The 21,927-nt window shown below is 39.9% G+C and overlaps 1 protein-coding gene across 2 annotated transcripts in view; it reads left to right on the plus strand.

Annotated features, from left to right (window-relative positions):
- ryk (receptor like tyrosine kinase) overlaps window positions 1-18,033 on the plus strand; it is a 44,537-nt gene extending 26,504 nt beyond the window's left edge. For both annotated transcript variants that reach the window (XM_058639104.1, XM_058639105.1), the window contains exons 10-16: window positions 2,476-2,562; window positions 3,771-3,840; window positions 4,535-4,667; window positions 9,775-9,884; window positions 10,013-10,172; window positions 11,018-11,154; window positions 17,890-18,033. In XM_058639104.1, coding sequence (XP_058495087.1) covers window positions 2,476-2,562; window positions 3,771-3,840; window positions 4,535-4,667; window positions 9,775-9,884; window positions 10,013-10,172; window positions 11,018-11,154; window positions 17,890-18,001 — 809 coding nt within the window. In that variant the 3' untranslated portion in view covers window positions 18,002-18,033. The remainder of the gene's footprint in view (window positions 1-2,475; window positions 2,563-3,770; window positions 3,841-4,534; window positions 4,668-9,774; window positions 9,885-10,012; window positions 10,173-11,017; window positions 11,155-17,889) is intronic.
- The last annotated feature ends 3,894 nt before the right edge of the window (window positions 18,034-21,927 follow it).

A 21,927-nucleotide genomic window follows, 5' to 3' on the forward strand; every position in this document is an offset into this window, starting at 1 on the left:
TCTTTCATACTATTTGTGCTTTTATCCAGTGACATTGGTTGTAAATTGCAAGTCTTAAACTCAATTTGCAGAAAGTTTAACAAGCACAAACACTGAAACCTGACATACTGCAAAAATAACAGATTCTTTTTCTATTTTTCATTTTGGTTTGTCAGCCTGTTTGCTTTTTGGAAGGGATTCAGCATCATAATGGAGTGATGTTACCAAACAAGACTGTACTTAGCTGTCTGGACACTTGCCCACACTGGGCTTTAGAGCGTCTGTGGGAATGATATAATTGTTACATGAGTGCAACACAACAGAGGAGAAAGGAGTTGATGTTCTGGGTTTTTTTTGTTTGGTTTATTTTGTCTGGGGTTTTTTTTTTTCTTCCTCTAAGCCATTTAGAGGCTTTGAGTGGTTAACAATCACTGTTTCTGACTGAATGTAGTAATCTCTGTCCAACTGTGTGTGTGGATAGTACAACACAGATGTCATGTTTTACAGTTATATTCATTTAGGTCTTTGTGATAGTGGATTTTTAAAGTCTGATGGAATAACGATTGAAGCATGAAAAAGCTGAAAGCCGATTAATCGCCATATAGCCCCTACCTATTACACATCCATACTGGTCAAATGATCTAATAATGACCTAATTGGTCATACTTCTATTACCACAAGGTGGCAGCAGCAGCAGCACTAGGTGCTTGTTTAGTGGACTGCTCAACAAGCTGTGGACTGGGCATCATTCACATTAGCTCTCATGTGCTAGATCTGGCATGGAGCAAAAGTGACTCTGAAATGTGCAAATGTAGCCATTGACCAAGTGGCATCACCCATAGCATCTGTCAGTTTTTACGCCATTGACACAGAATTTGTGACAGCAGTGCCACTAGGCAGTAGCATCCAAGGCTGTGGAGTCTTTACATAGAGCGGTTATCTGCGTCTCCGTATGACAGGTGGAGCTCGTGCAGACATTAGCCATTTTCAGAGCCAGGGTCCTCTGATGCCGGTTGGTTGTTAAATATCCCATCGTATTCAGTTAAGCTGTATTTGGTGACTCTAATGTGATGACTGAATTGATGGTGACGGCCTTCAGCACTTCTCTTCATTCAGAAGTATCTTTGCAACTAGTTGAAGTATCTCCATTCATTTTTGTGCAAGCATTTATGGTTCTCAGGGTGTGAATTAACCAGTGAAGCATCAGCTTATTAACCTTCTCTCAGTCAGCATGTTGGCAGTCGAGTGTCAGTACAGCTAGTCCACCAAATAGGATTGTGGTTTGTTTGAATGTGTACTGCGCCCTTTCGTACTTCCTATGAGTTTGACTAGCTTTTATGGATCATGAGTCATTGTACTTTGTAAGGGTGTGGTGATCAAACATGCTTTTGCATGAACACTTGTTGAGGTTTTACAATTCCTGCACTTTGGGCTGGATATTTTTTAAAAGGGGGTTATTATAATACAACATTTCATATCAGTCAATATTGACAATTCACAATAAACGTCATAATTAGAAATAGATTTTCAGGAGAAACCAGCTAATTGTGGTTTTAAAATGCTTAACGGGCAAACATTTCACAAATTTGTCGTAAACCAAAGCAATTACACATATTTTATCTCAGTGTGTGTTTGCACGTGCATGACCATTACATTGACTAATATCAAATCTTGATTTTGCTACTGAAGAAAACTGCAATAATGTTTGTTATTGTTGTATTACTCCCCTTTTGGGAGACAACCCAAATTTTCTTTCAGATTTTTCTGAAAGAGCCTTTGTTGGAGAGTCTTATTCACATAAACAAAAAACGTCAAACAAAATAAAAATGTCAGCAAATTTAAAATAAACTTATAAAACACAAGCAATAACAACTAAGATATAACAAATATGACCGCATCTTGGAAGCAATTTATCCAAGTTGAGTTCTGTTTTACGGAGACCAGCATGTCCAGACAGGCTCAGTGGAGAAGGTAGGAGCTGGAGGGAGCCCATTAAACACCAACCTTGTTGTTATGATTTGTCTGCTCTCCTGCTGAAACACAAGGCATAGTTAGCCTTGGGGCCCTGATGCCTTTTCTAAGTTTACGTTATTGGTTTAGGTTCTGAAATGGTATCTTACCTCAGCAAAGTCCTTGAAACAATGGGGTGACAGTTTAGACAAAGGAGATGATGAACATGCATACTTAGCCCCTTTTCATGCCGTACGTATTTCTGAATCGCTCTCAGTGATGAGAGATCTTCCACGCTCCATTGGGTTGCTCTTGTTTTGGCTTCTGTCAGTGACACACTAGCCAAAACTGCCAAATCCCATAAAGAGGCAAAGCCTTTTAAGCAGAAGCCTGTCCGTCTCTGTTTACAGATTAGCCAGACATGGTGGCAAGTGAATGAGGTGACATTTTGATTTTTGAAAGCGATGCTTCTGGCTGTCTCTCTCCTGCCCTTTTCCTCAAATAAATAAAAATAAAAAACAACGACCTGTGGTTTGTGTTTGACAGGCACGTTTGGCCGCATCTTCCATGGTGTTCTTCTGGACGAAAAAGACCCCAGCAAGGAGAAGCAGGTCTTTGTGAAGACAGTGAAAGGTATGTGCTCTTCTGTCTATGCTATAACGCTCAGTTGACTTGCACAGATGTTGAAGAAATAACAGTAGTGTTAAGTCAAGTGTGCACATCTCTATTGATGTGCAATTCACCACGGGGAGTCATTGAAGTGTGCTTTTGCAAAGGAAACACTCATGCTCGGTGAGCGTCATAGACTGAAACATGATTGTGAAGCCAGAGACATGACAAAGATCATTTGACCAAAACATAAAGCTGCGAGCAGTTCGACAATGTGTCTTTTATTTTTCTTTTCTGTATAGCTATTGCTGTAGGGATAATGTTTTAGCATTATCTGATTATTTCATAAACTGAGATGGTCAAGATCACTGTGGTGTCAATCACATGTTACATTAAAATATACACACGATACCTTTTTATTTAAATCCGTCAAAGTCTTCACTACACACCATCTGGTTATTTTCCATGTGTCTCAACTGGAACGTAACACTGTGGGGAAACATCTTCAGGTTTACCACGAACATCCAGTAAGACTCCAGGATGAAGTGATTCAAAAATTCCTGGTCAAAGGTCATCGTGATCTCACAAAACGTGAATTTATAAACAGCGACACGACTGGTTGGTGGAAGCATACAACTGCAAGGTTATAATCCTGTTTATTTTTTCAGTGAGGTCTGGCTTTTCTAATGGCCTCAGCAGATGGCCATACATTGTTTTATCCCCATAAACATGCAAACAGTAATTGCGTTGTATGTCTTGCACTCCTGCTGCAGGTTTTGCACGCCAGCGACAGGCCTCCTTTACATGGGAGTGTCGTGTTGTTTGTTAGCAGCGTGTGTCAGCTCTCTCTGCCAGTTGCCTTCTGACCTCTCCATTCTCTCATGTTTACACAGGGAGGGGTGGATACCATGCGGTGAACAATATCCTCATGCCAGCACTGGCTTTGTTAAACTCCATACTTCCTTCTCATGTTCCTTTTGGGAGGTGAAAAAAATGCCAATATCCATAAGAGCCGCATTATGGCGGAGGAGGGTTCATAGATGAAAAACTGGGAAATTGAGTTTCCCACAGAAAAATAATCTGTACAGGAAAATGGAAAAAAAAGAAAAATTAAACACTACGTGGAGTCACACGACACAGAGTTGATTACTTTTCCAGCTGCTACTGCAAACCATCGTATGACATCTTAAATGTAGCTTCAATTAGATTCTGTCTCTGATTTAAATTCATAGATCATGCATCCGAAGTGCAGGTGACCATGATGTTGACTGAAAGTTGCAAACTCCGTGGACTTCATCACAGGTAAGTGGAAGCTCCCATGAATCACTGCAGTGTTTTGTTGTTGTTGTCATTTTTAAGCAGTTTTGCTTTCATTTGATTAAAAACCTTACATCACCATGTCTGCTGTTGTAACAAACACTGTCTTGTCTGTAGTCATAACACTTGACCCCCAACCCTACGCTGTATTCTGTCAGAGCAGTTCCTGCGAAAAATCTCTGTTAAAAACACTGATTAAACAAGACCACATTTTCACACATTGAGCAAATACTGTAACATGGATGGACAGAACAAAACATTTTCCCATTTTTTTAATGTAAAAACCCGCACGCTGCATTGCTGCTCATTCTCTTTTGACTTCTATAACCACATTTTTTCATTGTTTTATTCTTGATATTCTTATTTTTCTTTATTTTAATACTCTCAAACTGAAAGTGCTAAATTTAGTTTAAAATAACAGCAGCAAAAGTTGACCCACATCTATTAAGCAACTATCTTTGTGTGAAAATGATGATCTTCATGTTGTCCTTCCTCTTTTTTAATGTCAAACCAACTTCCTCTTCCACAGCAGTGGTTTTCATGACCCTGCTAACGTATAACACTGATTCCATGAACATCTCTGACATGAATCAAACGTCAACACATGTACAAATAAACTATGTGTGACCTGTTCCAAAATGTTACTGTTCCTCAATTGGTCATTGTTGTTGCCCTACAGAAACCTGCTGCCCATAAGTCATGTATGCACGGAGGAAGGAGAGAAGCCAATGGTGCTGTTGCCCTTCATGGCTTGGGGGAATCTCAAGCTGTTCTTGCGACAGTGCAAGCTAGCTGAGGCTAACAACCCACAGGTGAGGCTTTAACATGGGATACATTTACTGGAGCTTTAAGACACTTATTAAGCCATTAAGATAAATGCTTCAGTGTAAACTATGTACAGCACCGCACTGAGATATTTATTAAGCTATTAAACTAAATCCCCCAAATTGGATGAAAAGTCAGATTCTATCCCAGTGACAACCCTGAAAGAATGTTTTGTGTGTTTGCATCTGTCAACACCCAAAACACCCACCAGTAACTACTTTTATTTAACTCTGCTATTAGAAGGATTGTTGAAATTGGCGTGAAGCTACGGGGCAAGGCAGTGTTTTTGTATTGGGTATGTAAAGACAATCAGGCTTTTGTACAGGTTAACCCTGGGGAGTCTTTGATGTACTTGGCATAGACACAGTGCTAATCCAACCAAATCCAAAATACACATGTAGCAAACACTTTGCAATCACAAGATGAATCATGCCACCCATTTGCATTAATCAAAAACCCCAACCTTAATTTTCAGTTTGCACATCAGCACCTTCTTTCTTAGCAATCTCATTATGTGCTTTTGGCAGTTGTCGGAGACAAAGACGTAGTCATTAAGTTGTTGTGCTGGTGAAAGAAACGCCAAGCTATAAATCTGAAATATTATGAAGGAGATAAATCTGTGAGGGAAAGCACAACACTACAGTGTGGCATTTGTTCTGAAAGGGAACATCTGGTTTGAAAAGGTAGAGGTGGAGGGGGTGAAAGTGAGTCTTGACCTTTTCCACAGTTGTCATTTCCGCCTGACAACCACCAGCCTGGTGTTTGACGGTCGAGTACCAGCGAAACACATCTCAGTTTAGCTTGAGTTGTTGACTTTAAATGTTCTTATCTCTGTTCATGGGTTGCCAGGACTTTGTTTTTCAGGGTTGTCAGGATTAATTAATTTGGGTTCTATCACGGTCTTCACGCTCTGATAAGATTAACTGGTCAAAAATTTCCACTCTCAGTGTATCTCGGGCCGGGTTCATGCAGCGGACTGCCTGTCACAGATCAGATACTTGGAAATAAGGTTGGATGCATTCATATATGTCATGTTAGTTCACGAGCTAGAACTGACTTAAAAAGCTACACGGGATGTTTATATGTATTAAAGCCAAAGAAGCTGCCTCACATTGTTAACATCCAGGCGTCTTTTTGTATCTGTGCAGCGCTTTCACTTTCCTCAAACAAACCTGCCGGACAGGCTAATGTCTACGTGTCCTGAATTTTCCCCGAGCACAAAAGTGGTTTCTTATGGAGACAACAGACAACTTTCATCACTTTAGAATGAAACAGCAGGAGGAAAACATCAGTTACTGCCCAGAGCAGAAAACAACCTTCAAAATACCAAATTGAACAAATGAACCAGAGTTAGTTGGCAGTTTAATACATAGGCTGTTGGTTGTGTTACTCATTTAGTATAAAAGGCAGAGTGTGTCATTTTTAAAGCCTCCTAAAATTGTAGTGCTTAACATTTAAATATAAACAAATGTGTGTTACTTTCGAACCATCGTCAAATGAGTTCACATCCTATCAGCTCCACATGACTCACTCTGTATTTCTCAGTATAATGGTGTTTAGATCTTGTGTTGCCCGGTGATATTCCTCTATTCCTCTCCTCACACAAGAAATGATTTGTTTTATGTTAAGGCAGACAGGGGTAGTTCAGCTGTTTTAAACGGGATAAACACTTATTGTCCCTGCCTACGCTGCTGCTGTATACACACAAACACTCCCTCAGTCAGGTCTGATAGTATTGCTTGACAGAGCCTGAAGGAAGCAGCACAAGTTATTCTATATTTCTGTTCATGAATTTTAACATCAACAACAACAAAAATCACCTTTCATTCATTTGATTCTCTATCAACTGGATTATTTTTCTCTTACGATGCAGATGCTTTGTTTCTGTCAGTTCAGCCACATTTACACATCGCTATACACACTGATTGAGCGTTTTTTTGTTTTGTTTTTTTCTTTCATTGCTGTGCTTAGGTAATGAGTAACACAGTTTCTTTGTGCTGTAAACTGAGTTGCCATTATTCTGTGAAAACTGCGTCCCAGTGGTCAGGAGAATAATATATGAAGCCTTCTTGTGGGGACGAGTGTAAACACGGATGGTGTCATTTTTCTATCACCATTACACTGTACAAACAGATTTAACATCATAGTGACAAGTCAAAGCCAAAAAGTTGTCTATTACATGGTCAAACTTTGACAGAGGTCAGCTTCCCTTATGTTGCATATAAAGTTGTCCGTAGGATTTTCACATTTCAGCACTGATGTAATCTGTTGCTTTTGTCCATGAGACCAAGAAACAAAACAAGTTCACTGCCATGCTTGCAGCACTGGGGGCCTGTTTTGGCACAGCGGGGTTTTTTCGTTATAGCTAAATCGGGGGATGGAAACCTTTTTCTGTCAAGGGCCATTTCAGGTTTTATAACATCTTTTGTGGGCCGTAGTAAATTATTCAACGCACATAATGCACCAACCACCCTGACGCAATGGTTGGAACAGCTTCTCCTGGCAAAGTATCTGACATTAGTAGAGTATGAGGGTAGTTTAAGGTATGATGATGATGATGATGATGCTACTCACAGCTGGTTTGAGACAAGCAACTTGTTCAAACAAAACCTTTCTATGGTAGTGTCATGCACGTGTTGCATAGACAACAGTTCCTTCCTTCGTCCTTGTACTACAGCGTTCAGCGGTGATCCAACACACAGAAACGGCGAGGTGGGCGGTATGTTTGTCTGCTGTTTAATCACAGAGGAGTGAGAAAAGACAGACACCGACACTATGGTTGTAGCAGCTTCACCACAGCAGCAACAAGACTCCTTCACAAATACTCCTTATGAATGATATTTCATCGTCTTCCAGTAGTTGTTAATATTTATTTATTTATGACAAGAAAATATGAATACAAAGACGATCTAAATTCTCAGTGGTAAACCCAAAAAGGTGTAGGCTGAAAGTGATTAATCGCACAATTTTCTGTAATTAACCGCGAAAATAAAAATTTCTTTATATAAAATTGTGGAATGAATGTAGAATCAACACAAAAAGTATATTTAAATTCAAATTTAAACTCAAATTCTTTCAACTTTATGAAGTACAAATTCACAGCTCTGAAAGAGAGCACACAAACGCACACAAGTCAGGGAGGGCAAGAGAGAAAACACAAGTGAGGGGAGGGCAAAAGAGAAAACACAAACTCACATAGAGAGAAAGAGGGAGAGGGAGAAACAGTGCGTGCACACACACACACTTTATTTTTGTCTAACAAGCCGTCGGGTAACTTTTTAAAAAGAAACTTTCCACCTAAAAGTCCGTCCTTATCCATCTTTGCACCGTAGACTGTCCTTTAATCAGGATGGCTCGGTTTGCCTGCACACGTCGCCTCCGGAAGTAAACTAACTGCGCTAACGTTGGCAGCACTAAATACAACATTTGTTTAAAGGACCTTGTCATTTCTTTGCTTGGACCAGCAGAAGCAAAGAGAGGTGTAGGATGACTCACAGTAGCTGCTACAATTTAACCAAATTTAACCTGTTTCAAATCTTAAAATTGATACTTGATAATGATAATATTTAGATACTTAAAGGGAGACTCAGAAGTCAAGAACAGATCAGTAATCTAATGCTAGCACAACATACCTGAGGTGGAGGGCCACACGGGACACATGTGATGAGTTAGGCTGTTGAACACTTAATGTGATGCACTAAATGTTTGATAAGGTTTCTCTCTTGACCACCTTTAAAAGCAAATGTTATGATGAAATAAATAACCAGACATTTGAACGTTTCTCTTTGTGATTCTGTATGAAGCTTAGTGAATTCTCATTAATATTTTTATATTATATTATATCAGTATCATATTGTCTGGTTTCTTTGTTCCTTTTGTTTTCTTTGCACATAACCACAACTAGTTTATAGAAATGTAACTCTTAAAATATCAATAAATCAATAGCTTTAAGTTGCTGCTCTATATATCATCATAGCTAAGTGCGATAGTAAAGAGGGTTTTTCACCATTCACTGAAATGCTAATTAGGGCAAAGCCAAAAATATCTGTTGATGGCACTACAAAGAAACACAAAGCAATCTTTTCTCCCGTTCATCCCGTGGGCAACATAAATGTCTCACTATGTTTTATCCGTCTAGTAATTCTTGATTTGTTTCCCTTAAAAACGCAAATGTTAATCTCTTGAAGGCATTACAAGAAACGTCAGCGGATTATTAACATCAGTAGTCTTTGCACAATGGATATTTGTACCAAATTGTATGGCAGTTTATTCAATAGTTGTCATTATTTAACTTCAAAGAACCATCAGCCTGCTGTCTGCATCATTGGCGCCCGTGATGACGAGCATGTCTAAAAATCATGACTGGTCGTAGTATTTACCTAAAGCTGTAGTTTTGTATGCGTTTATATTTATAAATCTGTTACATTCAATCCAGAGTCAAATGAGTTCACATTATGCTGATAAATCTATCTGTTTCTCAGTATAACGGTGTTTCGATCCCATGTTGCCCTTTGATATTTACATAGCACGTGATTCATTTTATGTCAACACAGAGGGAAGTAACAGGAACAGTGTGCTATTAAAGCAGAACAGCTGCAAACCGGTTGGAGCATGAGACAAACAAGTGCCGACGTAAAGTTTCAGAAGTGAATCTGGTTGTTCAGCAGTTTGATGGGATACTCTCAGTCGGGTCTGATAGTTTTGCTTGACAGAGCCTCAGATAAAAGAAGCAGCATGCAAGTAATATTACATCATTTCTGTTGAGTAACACCAAAGATGATAGATGTTATTTTTTAACTGTGGAATTAATTGAATATCTCGATAAGAAAATTGTTTTGCAACATTGGTTCTGTTAAATCAGCTGACATCCTTTTCATGAAAACACTGCAGTATTTTAAGTGTAACCCTCGTCTTTGACCCACAGTCGACAATGATGACTATATTTAGGGGAAATCAGAACAGTTTCACACAGAAGAGTGTCACCACAGTGAAGTCACGTCAGCTGCGGTTTCCTGTCTGTCTCCCTCCCTTTCTTGTTGTGTTTTTCCTGCTCCTGAACAACATATCGTCTCTGCCTCCCTTGTTTCCTTTCAGGCAATCTCTCAACAAGACTTGGTTTACATGGCAATTCAGATTGCATGTGGGATGAGCTACCTGGCTCGTCGGGAGGTCATACACAAAGACCTCGCTGCCAGGAACTGCGTGTAAGTGTCCCTGACCCGGCCGCAAAGCTGTCATCATTTGACCTCAGTTCTTTCTGTGGCTTTCAGGTGATTTGCTGTGGAATTGATTGACTAATTATAATACTTATCTCTTCTACTCTCCCCAACAGCATTGACGACAACATGCAGGTGAAGATTACAGACAACGCCCTGGCTCGGGACCTATTTCCCATGGATTACCACTGTCTAGGGGATAATGAGAACCGGCCCGTTCGCTGGATGGCCCTGGAAAGTTTGCTCAACAATGACTTCTCTAGTGCAAGTGATGTGGTAAGAAGCACTCTGCCAGACTTCCAGTTTGCGTCTTTCATTTAACGTGAGCATCCCTGCATCTGTAAACAGTGACTTCCCCACCAAAAAAAGCAACATTTCCTCTCTCTCAAGGGATTTCAGTAGATAAAACCTTTTTCAGGGGACATAAAAAGGGAAGGTGATGCAGGAAATGGCACCAATTGTATTTGTGCCATTCCCAGACAGTTGGTCAAGAAATCAGAGGGAGGGGAATACCGGTGTTGAGCTCCATGAGTCTCTGGCTCTTCCCTCTTTCCTGTCTCAGGATAGCAAAGCGGAGAGACACTCCCTTTGCTTCCTTTGAAAGTCCTGTGTCATTCATTAAAGATTAGGGTAGACCAACAGAACAGGGATCATCTGGTGCATTTTCATTCATTAGTCTCTGTCGTGTTAGCAATATCTTATATAACAAGTGACCTGAGGTATGCGTTGATATTGTTAATGCAAAAAAAACTATTATTTTATTCCCTCCTGGGAGGTCACAGTGAGGGTCAGCACGGAACATGCAGGGTGGGCCTCGCTGATATGGGAGCATGAACCCAGTGTCTCCTGTAGCATAAATGTCAACCCTCTGTCAACTTACAGCCTCTTTACAAAAAAACCTGCGGGGATTGTTTATGTTGCACACACATTTTTCAACATAATTTCCTTGCATTGTTCCAGTAGAACATTTTGCATTTGAAAGCAAATGGGAAACACAGACTTTTCCACAGTCTGCATTGTGCTTATCCTGTGTGATGATAACACATTTAAGACATGTATAGAACATATTTATGACACGTGTGCTGCTATCAGTGTTCATCACATGTTGATGTTTTTCACAGTGGGCCTTCGGAGTGACCCTGTGGGAACTGATGACCCTGGGTCAGACCCCCTACGTCGACATCGACCCCTTTGAGATGTCGGCCTATCTGAAGGATGGGTACAGAATAGCACAACCCATCAACTGTCCAGATGAACTGTAGGTTGATTTACCAGAGCACACACACACACACATTCACAGACATGCAAACACAAATAATCCGTTTTCTGATCGATGATCTGTGTGTAACTGTGTGACGATCAGGAGTTGTTCGCCCTTTTTAGCATTTAGAATTAGCTTTTAGGGTCTTTTTACGGAGTCTGCCACCAGCCCAAACAGGCAAATCAGCCAGAGTGTGGATTTCACACTTCATGGAAGCTTACTAAGCAGACAAACAAGAGCAAAAACCGCTCTGGTATGTAAAGACCACCACGGTTCCCTGATGTGCTTTGGAAAATGGAGGTGTGGTCAGAGGAGTCCTCTGTTTGTTACAATCTGAAGTCTTACAATTAGATGTCACTCATTCTTTCACGCTGGACCTTTTAAGCTAAGGTAGGGTAATCGTTTAGAACAATGTAAACCAAGTAAGGCTGCGTGATCTGAGCAAAGTCTGCGATGTGCGATTACACTGGTCAACATTGAGATAAAGTTTGTGATGAATAAACAAAAGTTCGGAACATGAAGTCCATAAACTCCAGTGAGCAACTCAGCTACTTGCGAAACATATTATTAAGCCTGATGGATGTTTTTACTGCAACTTCATTTTCTCTCTCAACACAGGCTACTGTAGGCCGTAGCCAACGCCAAAACAATAACAACCTGCACTTAGGTTCACTCACTCTCTCATCTCCATTCTCTTCCCTTTCCAGTCCTCTGCACGTATACACACACACACACACACACACACACACGCACAGAAGCCCACCCACTTCCTCACTCTGTCACAGGTCAATGAACCGAGTGGCAGGAATGGCATGATCACGGAACCCAGCAAACCATTTTGAGATACAATCACAACATCAGGCGCAATTAACACTTCTTCTGCAACAACCAAAGAAACATTTCAAACTCCATAAACTCTGACAAAAACAGTCCTGTTACATTAGCAAATGTTCAGACGATCCAACGAGGCAAATATTTCGTCCAAAACACGCCGTTACATCCATAAATACCCACGAACAGCCGCTGCGTCCTCTCAGCTCCAACGTCTTTCTAACAGTTACGCTTGTCTCTCCCCGAACCTTCGATTGACACCACATGTGACCTACCTGAAGCTTCGTGATGACGATGAAAATGTGATTCATTAGTCAGCCCTGGAATCAAGTGATCTTGGAGAGAACTTGCACCTCCAGTAGATGTTTCTATCCCTGGCAAAATCTAGGCTGTAATGTCTAAATTTGACCAATCACAGTGCAGTTAGTTCATAGAGAACTGTCATTGTTCCAAGATACGGGTACGATTAATCGGCCTTCACATTGCTGAACAACATTGTTTCTTTACAGCGTGAGCTGTGTAGCTGCGGAAGTGACAAACGCCTCTGTTAACTCCACATTGCTTGATTGTTTGTTACTTTGCCATGGTGTAAAACCAGAAATGCCTCCACGCGCAGCTTTTCAGACGCATTGGTGTCGTGACTTTTCTCCTCAGGGAGACGCAGTATGTGTGTCCTCCTTTGTAGAGGAACAAACACAACACCACTGTTGTCTTCCTCTGATAAGCAAAAGAGGGCATGTATGCAAGCCAAGCTGCAGTCACAGCGCCCTCTGGTTATTACTTTTAATAGCCTGATGCACTTCGAGGCTGTTTATTTTGACCTCCAGTGGTGTTTTTTAAGTGTATCTGAGTAATCAATGACAAGCAGTTGTGGCTCTGTTTCAGGATTGATAACAACTACTGCCTGTACAGGCACGAAAGTGTGGGAAGAGTGGGAAAATAAATGTGCCGATGTGCGTGTCAGTGTGGGCGAAGTGTCTCAGAGACGGAGACACCGCCCCGGGTCATCTGTCACATATAAAGCATGTGATTCTGTCTGTGGTTATCTGGGGAGAGAGAGGTTCGGGACAAAGAGCCACAATTCCAAAACATTAGTATTTGAAGGTCATGAGATGAGACTGAACAACCAACAGTTCTCCCAGCGATCCCGCCCGCTGCAGCCTAAACTGATTTCTAATGGTTTTAATTTGTGACCATCAGCTTTGTACACTTTTTAATTGGTCAGTCAGTTCCACTTAATATCAGCACTTAGTGTCGAGCTGGAAAACATCTCAGCTCATAGTGAGTTACTTAAGTTTATACACAGTCGATTATTTATCAAAGTGTTCACTGTTTTAGAAACATAAAGGCGTGTGTACGCACACAGTGGAAAGTCATTACAGTGCAGCGGCACCAACTACATCCTCTATAATGAAAACACAGTTTGGTTTACAGAGTTGAAAGTGGGAATAGTTGCAAGAGTGTTGTAAACTGCATTATTTTCTGTTGGATGTACCTAATAATTTGACAACTAAGAATATATTATAGCTGTTTGGTTTCTACATATTTAAGAAAGTAGATTAAACTTGCATTTTCCATCCTGTTATTTTAAAAATCATATGTTTGAAAACATAACCCTTTTCACTGTTTTTTTTTTTCCCCCGTCCATTAATTGAAAACAAATCCTCAGATTAATCAACAACACAAACTGATTATTAGTTGCAGTTGCAGTGATGATCACTTCAGATCACATAATAGTTAACAGACAAGATGAAAACCAGTCAGTGAAGCTGTACAAAGAATAGGAAAGCAAACAAACAATAAAAAACCTTACTTTCCAGAGGAATAAAAACATACGACGGCTCCTAAAGGTTTAATTGACAAAACATTCTGAATACGCCGACGGGCACGCACACACACACACACACACGTATGTATATGGAGTTGTTTGCATTAAATGCACTAATAGGCAGAGCTCACCTGCAGCCCATTATATGCTCCTATTTAAACACATTACAGTTAAAGTGACTGACAGTGCTGGACGTTTGCCTGCATAACTCACAGTTTGAGACGAGTGCAGTGATACAAGCGCGTGTGTGTGTGTGTGTGTGTGTGTGTGTGTTTCAGCTTGTTATTACAGACTCTCACCAGATGTAGCGCACTGTTGTTTTTTAATATGAACCAAATCAAGCCGAAATAAAGTGGAGCTTATCAACATCCTGCAACTGTCAAGAAGGAGCGTCCTGTGCCCACAGGCGTCGCGTTCCCTCGGCTGCTTTTTATATTTTTCAAAGCACTTCCTCAATATCAGATTCTCAGAGCGCCTGCCACTGTCTCACTTCTGGATAATAGCAAAGATTTCCCGGGATCAAAGCAGGGCTGCAGTAGATTATCTTCCACTGCACGATTGACTGATACCAGCCAGAGTTCATGCTTGTAGCGGTGGTAAAAAAATAAAAAAAAATCCGTAAAGGTGTAACACATGATTGTAACACAGACTTTGGAATGATCCTGGTCCACTTTATTATGTCCAACACTCATTTCACGACCTTGAGGGACAGATATGATGGAATGGTTCTAAAATGAAATGTCAGTAATGTCCAGACTAAAGTAATTACTCTTTATAAATGAATAAATAGCCTCTTAAAAAAGGCTCAAAAACTCATTAAAATAAAAAGTGAAAAGAAAAATACAACAGTGCTTAACAAAGTTATTTGATCACCACCTAATGTAAGGTTTATGCCACAGCTGCCCTACATTTACAGCTCTGGTAATTACACCAGTATGTAGACGCAATTTTTTTAGAATATTTTTCATGCCAAAATATAATTATTATAGTTATCCATGAGTTTTTAGAATGTACTGAAATGTACATTGTAGTGGGAAATAGTAAAGCACATTATTATTTCCTCATTAAGAGGTCAAATTATAGGCATTTACTTGCCTTCCTGAACAGAACATTTGGTTTTAGTGGCTGAATGTTGTGTTCTGTTCAGTTTTAAAGTTTTTGAGATTTCTAAAATATTTGTTTTCTTGTTTTATGACATGGTCTTGGACATCTGTTAAGCACCATATATATATATATATATATGTATATATATATATATATATATATATATATATACACACATATTTATATATACACACATATTTATATATATATATACGTGTGTGTGTATGTATGTATATATAAATATATATATATGTAAGTATATATATATCTTAAATGCAACAATTAGTCAATTGCAACAATCATGACACCATGTAATTAAAATATAGTCTATATTTAAAAATATATAAATGATGAGTCTTCCAATTTGAAAACTATAGCCTATGGAGTGGGATGAAAGTTAGCAGTATCCACCAGGGGGCGACTGTGGAAGCAAAAAGTAAAAATGTGCATGGTGTTTAAGGCAAAATGCGCCGACATCTCACTTGATTTATATTGTCAGTAAAAAATATATGTAATAGCCACCAGGGGGCGACTCCACTGGTTGCAAAACAGGAACTTGAGCGTTTAATTCTCACTTTAATTTATAACCTCAGTTAATGGTCTTAATCACAGTTTCAGCTCTTCTTCAACAGAACATTTTGTAAATTAAGTTCCCACTTAAGAGGGGGATGATGAAGTGTGGCGCATGTGAGTGATTGACCGCTCGTGTTGTCCACTAGGTGACGTCTGTTAAATTTCCGGTCTCAAAAAACTGTTATGGGCCACAGAGTGGTGCCTTTGGTTGGCACTGGTGCCTCACAGCACGATGGTTGCTGGTTCATGTCCCAGTCCAGGTTTTTCTTACACACTAAAATGACCTGTCGTCGTCGTCGTCGTCGTCGTGTGTGTGTGTGGTCTGGCCCTGTGATGCACTGACCTCTGACCTGTGCTGGGTGTGATCCCACCCTTTGTTTATGTCAGCTGGGATTGGCACCAGCAGCCACTGCGACCCTCATGTGCAGGATAAAGTGGTAGAAGATGGAAAAACTGTCATGACGGTGGTCAGTTTGAGATTGGAGGTCTATGGCAGGGGTCTCAAACTCAAATGACCTTGGGTCCACAAGCATGTATTCTGGCCAGTAGGGGGCAATCAAGTGAAAACTTGAAAAAATGATATCACAGTATTCCATCATGATATCGCAATGATAGATATTTCACAGAATTTCAAAATAAAAGTGCCTGTGTTGATATGGAACGATATATCATTCACGACAACAGTGTATTTTTGATCAATTAATTTAAAACTAAAAATAAATGAAGCACATGAAATGGAATGGAGGGCCCCATGTGGCCCGCATGCCGCGAGTTTGAGACCTCGATTGGACCTTGAGTGATTGGAAATATGTCTGGATTTGTTAATTCACCGGGACTGAAGTGATCTAGGGCTGCAACGATTCATCGACTAATTGATTATTAACTACTAAAATCATTGTCGGCTATTTTGTTAATTAATTGATTGATCGATCGATCAGGTTGATTAATGAGGTTGTTGTTCTGTGATTTTTCAGCTTCTTAAATGTGAATATTTTCTGGATTCTTTGCTCCATTTAACAAAGAAATTATTAAAACTGATTTTGCTTTGTGGACAAAACGAGACATTTGAGAACATCATCAGTTCCAGTGTTTGACAAACACTGATCAACGTTTTCTCGACATTTGACCGACCAAACAAATCCTCGATTAATTGAGGAAATAATGGACGGATGAAACGATTATTGAAATAATGGTGAGTTGCAGCCCTGTAGTGATCACTGCTGAATCTTTTTGCGAGTGCAATCATTTTAGTATTCGATGACTGATATAAGCAAGAAATAAAGATCTATTTACTAAGGTTATTTTCTATACAGGCTATATGATCCTCCCCGGTGATATTCAGTTCCAGCGTTAGGGCGACTACACGGTCTCAGCGTCCCAGCGTGGCTTTAAAACCTCTTCGTTAGTCCGCCATAAAAGGCTGCCTGCTGGACGGCTGCTGTCTTCAATTAAGTTGCGATAAAACTGTATTTTTTTTGTCTCGGGGCCCAACAATCTGCATACACAGCTACAGTCCTCACTTCCTTTTTACAATAACACACAAAGCTCTCTGTGTCAAACCCCTGTGTGTGTTGTTTAACTTTGAATTGCATGTTAGCAAGGTCGTCCAATTTTGTTCTTATTTTTTTAAGGGATATTGCAAAAATGTGTCTGTTTATGAGTTTCAGGGATGCCAATTCAATGATACATGCTTTTATGTCCACATGTTTAGATGACGGTAATGGCCTCCCTAACAAGGAGAGTTCAGGAACCCATTCACGGGCTCCTCCAGATTGTAAAGAATGCTGGCAAAAACAAAGACGAGAGACTGTAATTTTAACGCTCTCACATTTGCGAGCAGCTGAGTACACTAATGCCGCTATCTAGTTTTCTCACAGCAATAAAATGTGAGATCACGGCATCGTCGTTAATGTTTTGTGTACACGGTGTTGGATTTGACATCAGAAAGAGAGAAGAAGGAGAAAAAAACCTCGCCCTGGAAAAGCAGCACCGAGAGAGAACACATGGAATGATGATCTGAAATCTGTTAAATAAACAAACACAGTTTCCCTCTAAATACAATAGGTGGTGAGGTGACGACTTCCCTTCCTAACATCTCAGAGGCTGCAGCATAAAACATTAAAGGGCACACGCACTGATGAAGAAATGATTACACCAGGCTGATTTATATCAGCGCTGCACACGCGGCTCCTGTTTCAAGACGTTAGAACAACGTGCTGTAGGTTTACATTAAATCTTTACCGTTTACAGTCTCCAGCGCCGGATTTTTGTTGTATGACATCCCTGTGTTCTCTGTACCAGTGCAGCCTGTTTCCCTTTAATGAGTCATGGACGTTCAAAGTGACTCATCTTTTTTTCTTTTTTCTCCCGTGTGTGTGTGTGTGTGTGTGTTGCAGGTTTGCAGTGATGGCTTGTTGCTGGGCCCTGGACCCAGAGGAAAGGCCCAAATTCCAGCAGCTTGTTCAGTGTCTCACAGAATTCCACGCAGCGCTGGGGGCGTACGTGTGAAAGCTTTTTTGTTTATATATATATATATATATATATATATATATATATATATATATATATATATTCATATATATATATATATATATATATATATATATATATATTCATATATATATTCATATATATATGAATATATATATATATATATGTATATATATATATATATATATATGTATATATATACACAAGACAACAAGCAACACTAAAGGCTGGTGGACACTTTTCACGAGGGCTAAAAAGCAGGAAGCGGTGCCTTATCTGATTACAAGAGCAGCCCCTGCATCCCTTCATTTTATTATGTACAGTCTTGGAGTTTTTATATAGCTGAATAACCTTTTTACGGCATAGCAAAGTAAAAGGATTCTGTGTTGAATATTGTTTTATATGCTTCGAAAGCGTCTCGGAATGGCAGTTACTGCGCTCCACCGTCGCCAGGTGGAAAGATGTCGTCATCTGTACAGAAACATCCACATTTATGGACTTACCTTTTTTTCCTCTTTTTTTTTTGTGCCATGGAACTTTTTTTTATTTTAAAAGGTTTTAAAGACAGTATTTTCTACAGTTTTGTAACTTGTAGTGTAAATTGTAGATGTGGTTTGAATGAAATAACTCAACAGCAGAATGATGTTTGGTACCAAAGTAGATTTAAGGGCTTTGTGTGTGTGTGTGTGTGTGTGTGTGTGTGTGTCGAGCTTGGTACGAAAACCCTCTTTGAATGGTACACATCGCCACAGGTGAGTTTTTATATCACATGAATGATGAGTCAACACTTTTTTTTTCTTTTTTTTAACTTCTGAAGCCACAACCTGACACATACTTCATCCACAGTGAATTCTGGACACAGTTATTATCTAAATGCTGCCATATTCTTCTTCTTTTGTACATTTTATTTCCACTATCACATGTCATCAGCAAACAAAATCACCCCAATGTCTCCATTTTTATATATTAGCCTGATTGTTCTGCGTCAGAACACTTCACGGGACTTTTCAACTGTTTGTTTTGTGTGAGTACAACACTATAATAATCACTGTGAACACACTCACACTCACACACACACACACACACAAACTGCCAACAAGCTTGGTTTGAATCTTATTTTCCCACCTTTAACATCTTGGATGTGTCTTTATGGTCACTGCATGTTGAATTAAGGTTGTAAACTGCTTCCCCAGTTTGTATCTAAAAATTAAATGGGATCTTTTTATGTATGTTATGCCTACTTCTTTTTTTTCCCCCTTATCAAAATAATAAACTGTTAAATTTACTGTAAAAATGACACATTTACAAGTTAGTTTTCTCCATGTTCTGTGCAGCTGTGTTTTCTCAGTGTTGCTGCATCAGGTTTAGTCTGAGGCTGCAGATTTGACGTCAAATTCTCAGGGTTTTCAACGTGAAGCCAATGCTAAAGTGTCTGTCACCTGTATTCTCTTGAATGGCCACTAGGGGACAAGTCTATTAGAGAATTTCTCTTCTGTTGATTTATACACTGCCTGGCCAAAAAAAAAGTTGCCACCTTATTATTGTTGGTAGTCTTGGTCAGGTCTAGGTTCAGCAACATTATGTGAGATAATGAGAATGAGGTCAGCTGATGACCTGAATATACTGAATGACCAGATTATTCCATCAATGGACGGCACGGGCATATTCCAGGATGACAATGCCAGGATTCAGTGGGCTCAATATGAAAGAGTGGTTCAGGGAGCATGAGACATCATTTTCACCACAGAGTCCAGACCTTAACCGCATTGAGAATCTTTGGGATGTGCTGCCTGCAGAAGGCTTTTGCAGCAATCCGACTCTCCCATCGCCAATACAAGATCTTGAAAAATAAAAGTTATATCTTGTGACATTGCAGAAGCTTATCGAAACAATGCCACAGCGAATGAGTTCCATAATCAAAGCTAAAGGCTTTTAGAGTGTGTGAGCCTTTATTTTAGGTGGCCAGCCGGTGCAGAATCCGGTGGGATTTTCCTGGGGAGTCTCAAATGACTGCTTTCATGTCCTCTTCAATACAGCATGGCGTCCATTTTGTGTCATTTCGGGTCAAACGTAGAATAGAGCAGGGTCTGCCTGATTGACAGCTGATGTCATGACCTGTGGTGACTTGCTGGTTCTCACGCTCTCATCGCCGCTTCTGCTTCAGCTCCGCCTTCACGTCCAAATATGGTCTCGTCAGGTTTATAAAATACATAAAATGGCGTCTGTCCAGCTGCAAATCTCCAGGCTTTAAACAACAGTGGGGGGTGGGGGGGGGTTTAAAATCAATGGCTCATAATGACTTTAGCCAAAGTTCTTGGTCACATGGATTCTTTTGTAGCATTAAAGCAGTAATTCACAGAGACTGGGTCTGGACCCACTGATGGCTTGCAGGAAATTATTCCTTTTTGCTGGGTCACCAAATTAAATTTGATTTTTTTCCCCCTTTAACCAGCTTTTTTTTTTTACTAGAGATTTCTGTTCATATGTATTTAGTATAATATATATAGAATAAATATTGTCATTGACCACTTTGTCAGACTCTTGGAAATGTCTGCTTTATCTTTTCAAACTAATATTAGATTTTAAAGAAATAGCACTAAATGAACGTTAGCATTTCTTTCTGAACAATTTTGTGGTTTTATAGTAGTATAGAAGTATTATCACAAGATACAAACACATGACAATAAACAAAAAGCACCTTTAATTTTCAGCCTTTGCAATTCTTATCTTAATTGTTCCATCAATTAAGATAAAGTCTCAGTCATAGAAGAATAGAAAAGTAAGAGAATAGTGTCAGTAAAAGCTGCTTTTGTCGGGGTTTATATCGTGAACGACGGTTTGGGAAACCCTGCATTAAAAAGTATGGGTTAAATGAAGGTGTGGTAGAGAAATGTTTTTCCTGTTAAAGCCTGCGAAGCTTCAAACCACATCCATGCATTAGTCCTCCTGTCGTGCCAACTGTCCACTTGTTGATGGGGGAGAAAAAAAAAGAGCTAAATAAATAAAGCGGAGTGAGCTTCAGCTGTGCTCACAGATCGTATTGCCTCGTCTATGTTACAGAAGACGGCCGAGTATGGATCCTTCCATATTCTTTTTTTTTTCCTTCATGTTTTCACTGAACTTGCTTTCATTTTACTCCTTTAGCTTTAGGCTGAAGTCGACTGTCACATGAACACTGCACTTCTTCACCATGTCGTAATGGAAAGTTATGCAAAATCTAATTTGCGCCGAGTCCTTCCAGCCGGGTCTGCTGCAGAACGTCGGAGGGGAAAATTCACCTTAAAAAGATTAACTCAGGTTTACGTTTTTGCTGCTTTGTGTTTATAGTGGCGCAATGTTCTCGGTCTCCTGGGAGAACTAGTTAAAGAAAGTAGAAGAGGGACAGGTCGCGCTGAGATGTTTCCACACAGGTACAGCAGCGTTTGAAGATGTCGTGCAACTTCTTCATCAACAGCAGTTGTAATAGACCATAATGCAACACAGCCACAGGACGTTCTCTTTACCAGACTGTTGTGTCACAATATCATCTAAAGCTTTAGTCGTTTATCTGAACAGGTCTGCAAAGCACAGACCCGAGCGTCACTGCTTTCTGGGTTACATTCTGAGCAGTGTGTAAACCTGCAGTCAGGAACAGGCTGCTGTGGTTCCTTCTCCTTGTTGTACTTATAAAAATAGATGTATTTTTTCCTTCGGGGCTTCCAGCCTGGATTGATCTCGGCGTGACTCATCTTTGCATGTGCCTTTGGTATTGTTGTTCCGTTTCCTCGTCGTTTTAAGTACATTTTCATCTGTGGGTTTTTGTTTTTTTTCTCTTACTTCACGTGTTTAGTGAACACTTCTTGTTCTCCTCATTGGCTGCATCACAATCCCAAAGAGCGACGACTGGAAAAAGTGTAAATATTATGCTGCCAAAGGTCGACCCTGATATCTGTGTTGCTTAGAGA

Source organism: Solea solea, chromosome 9 (genome assembly GCF_958295425.1).
Source record: "Solea solea chromosome 9, fSolSol10.1, whole genome shotgun sequence".
In the NCBI taxonomy this organism is placed as follows: domain Eukaryota; kingdom Metazoa; phylum Chordata; class Actinopteri; order Pleuronectiformes; family Soleidae; genus Solea; species Solea solea.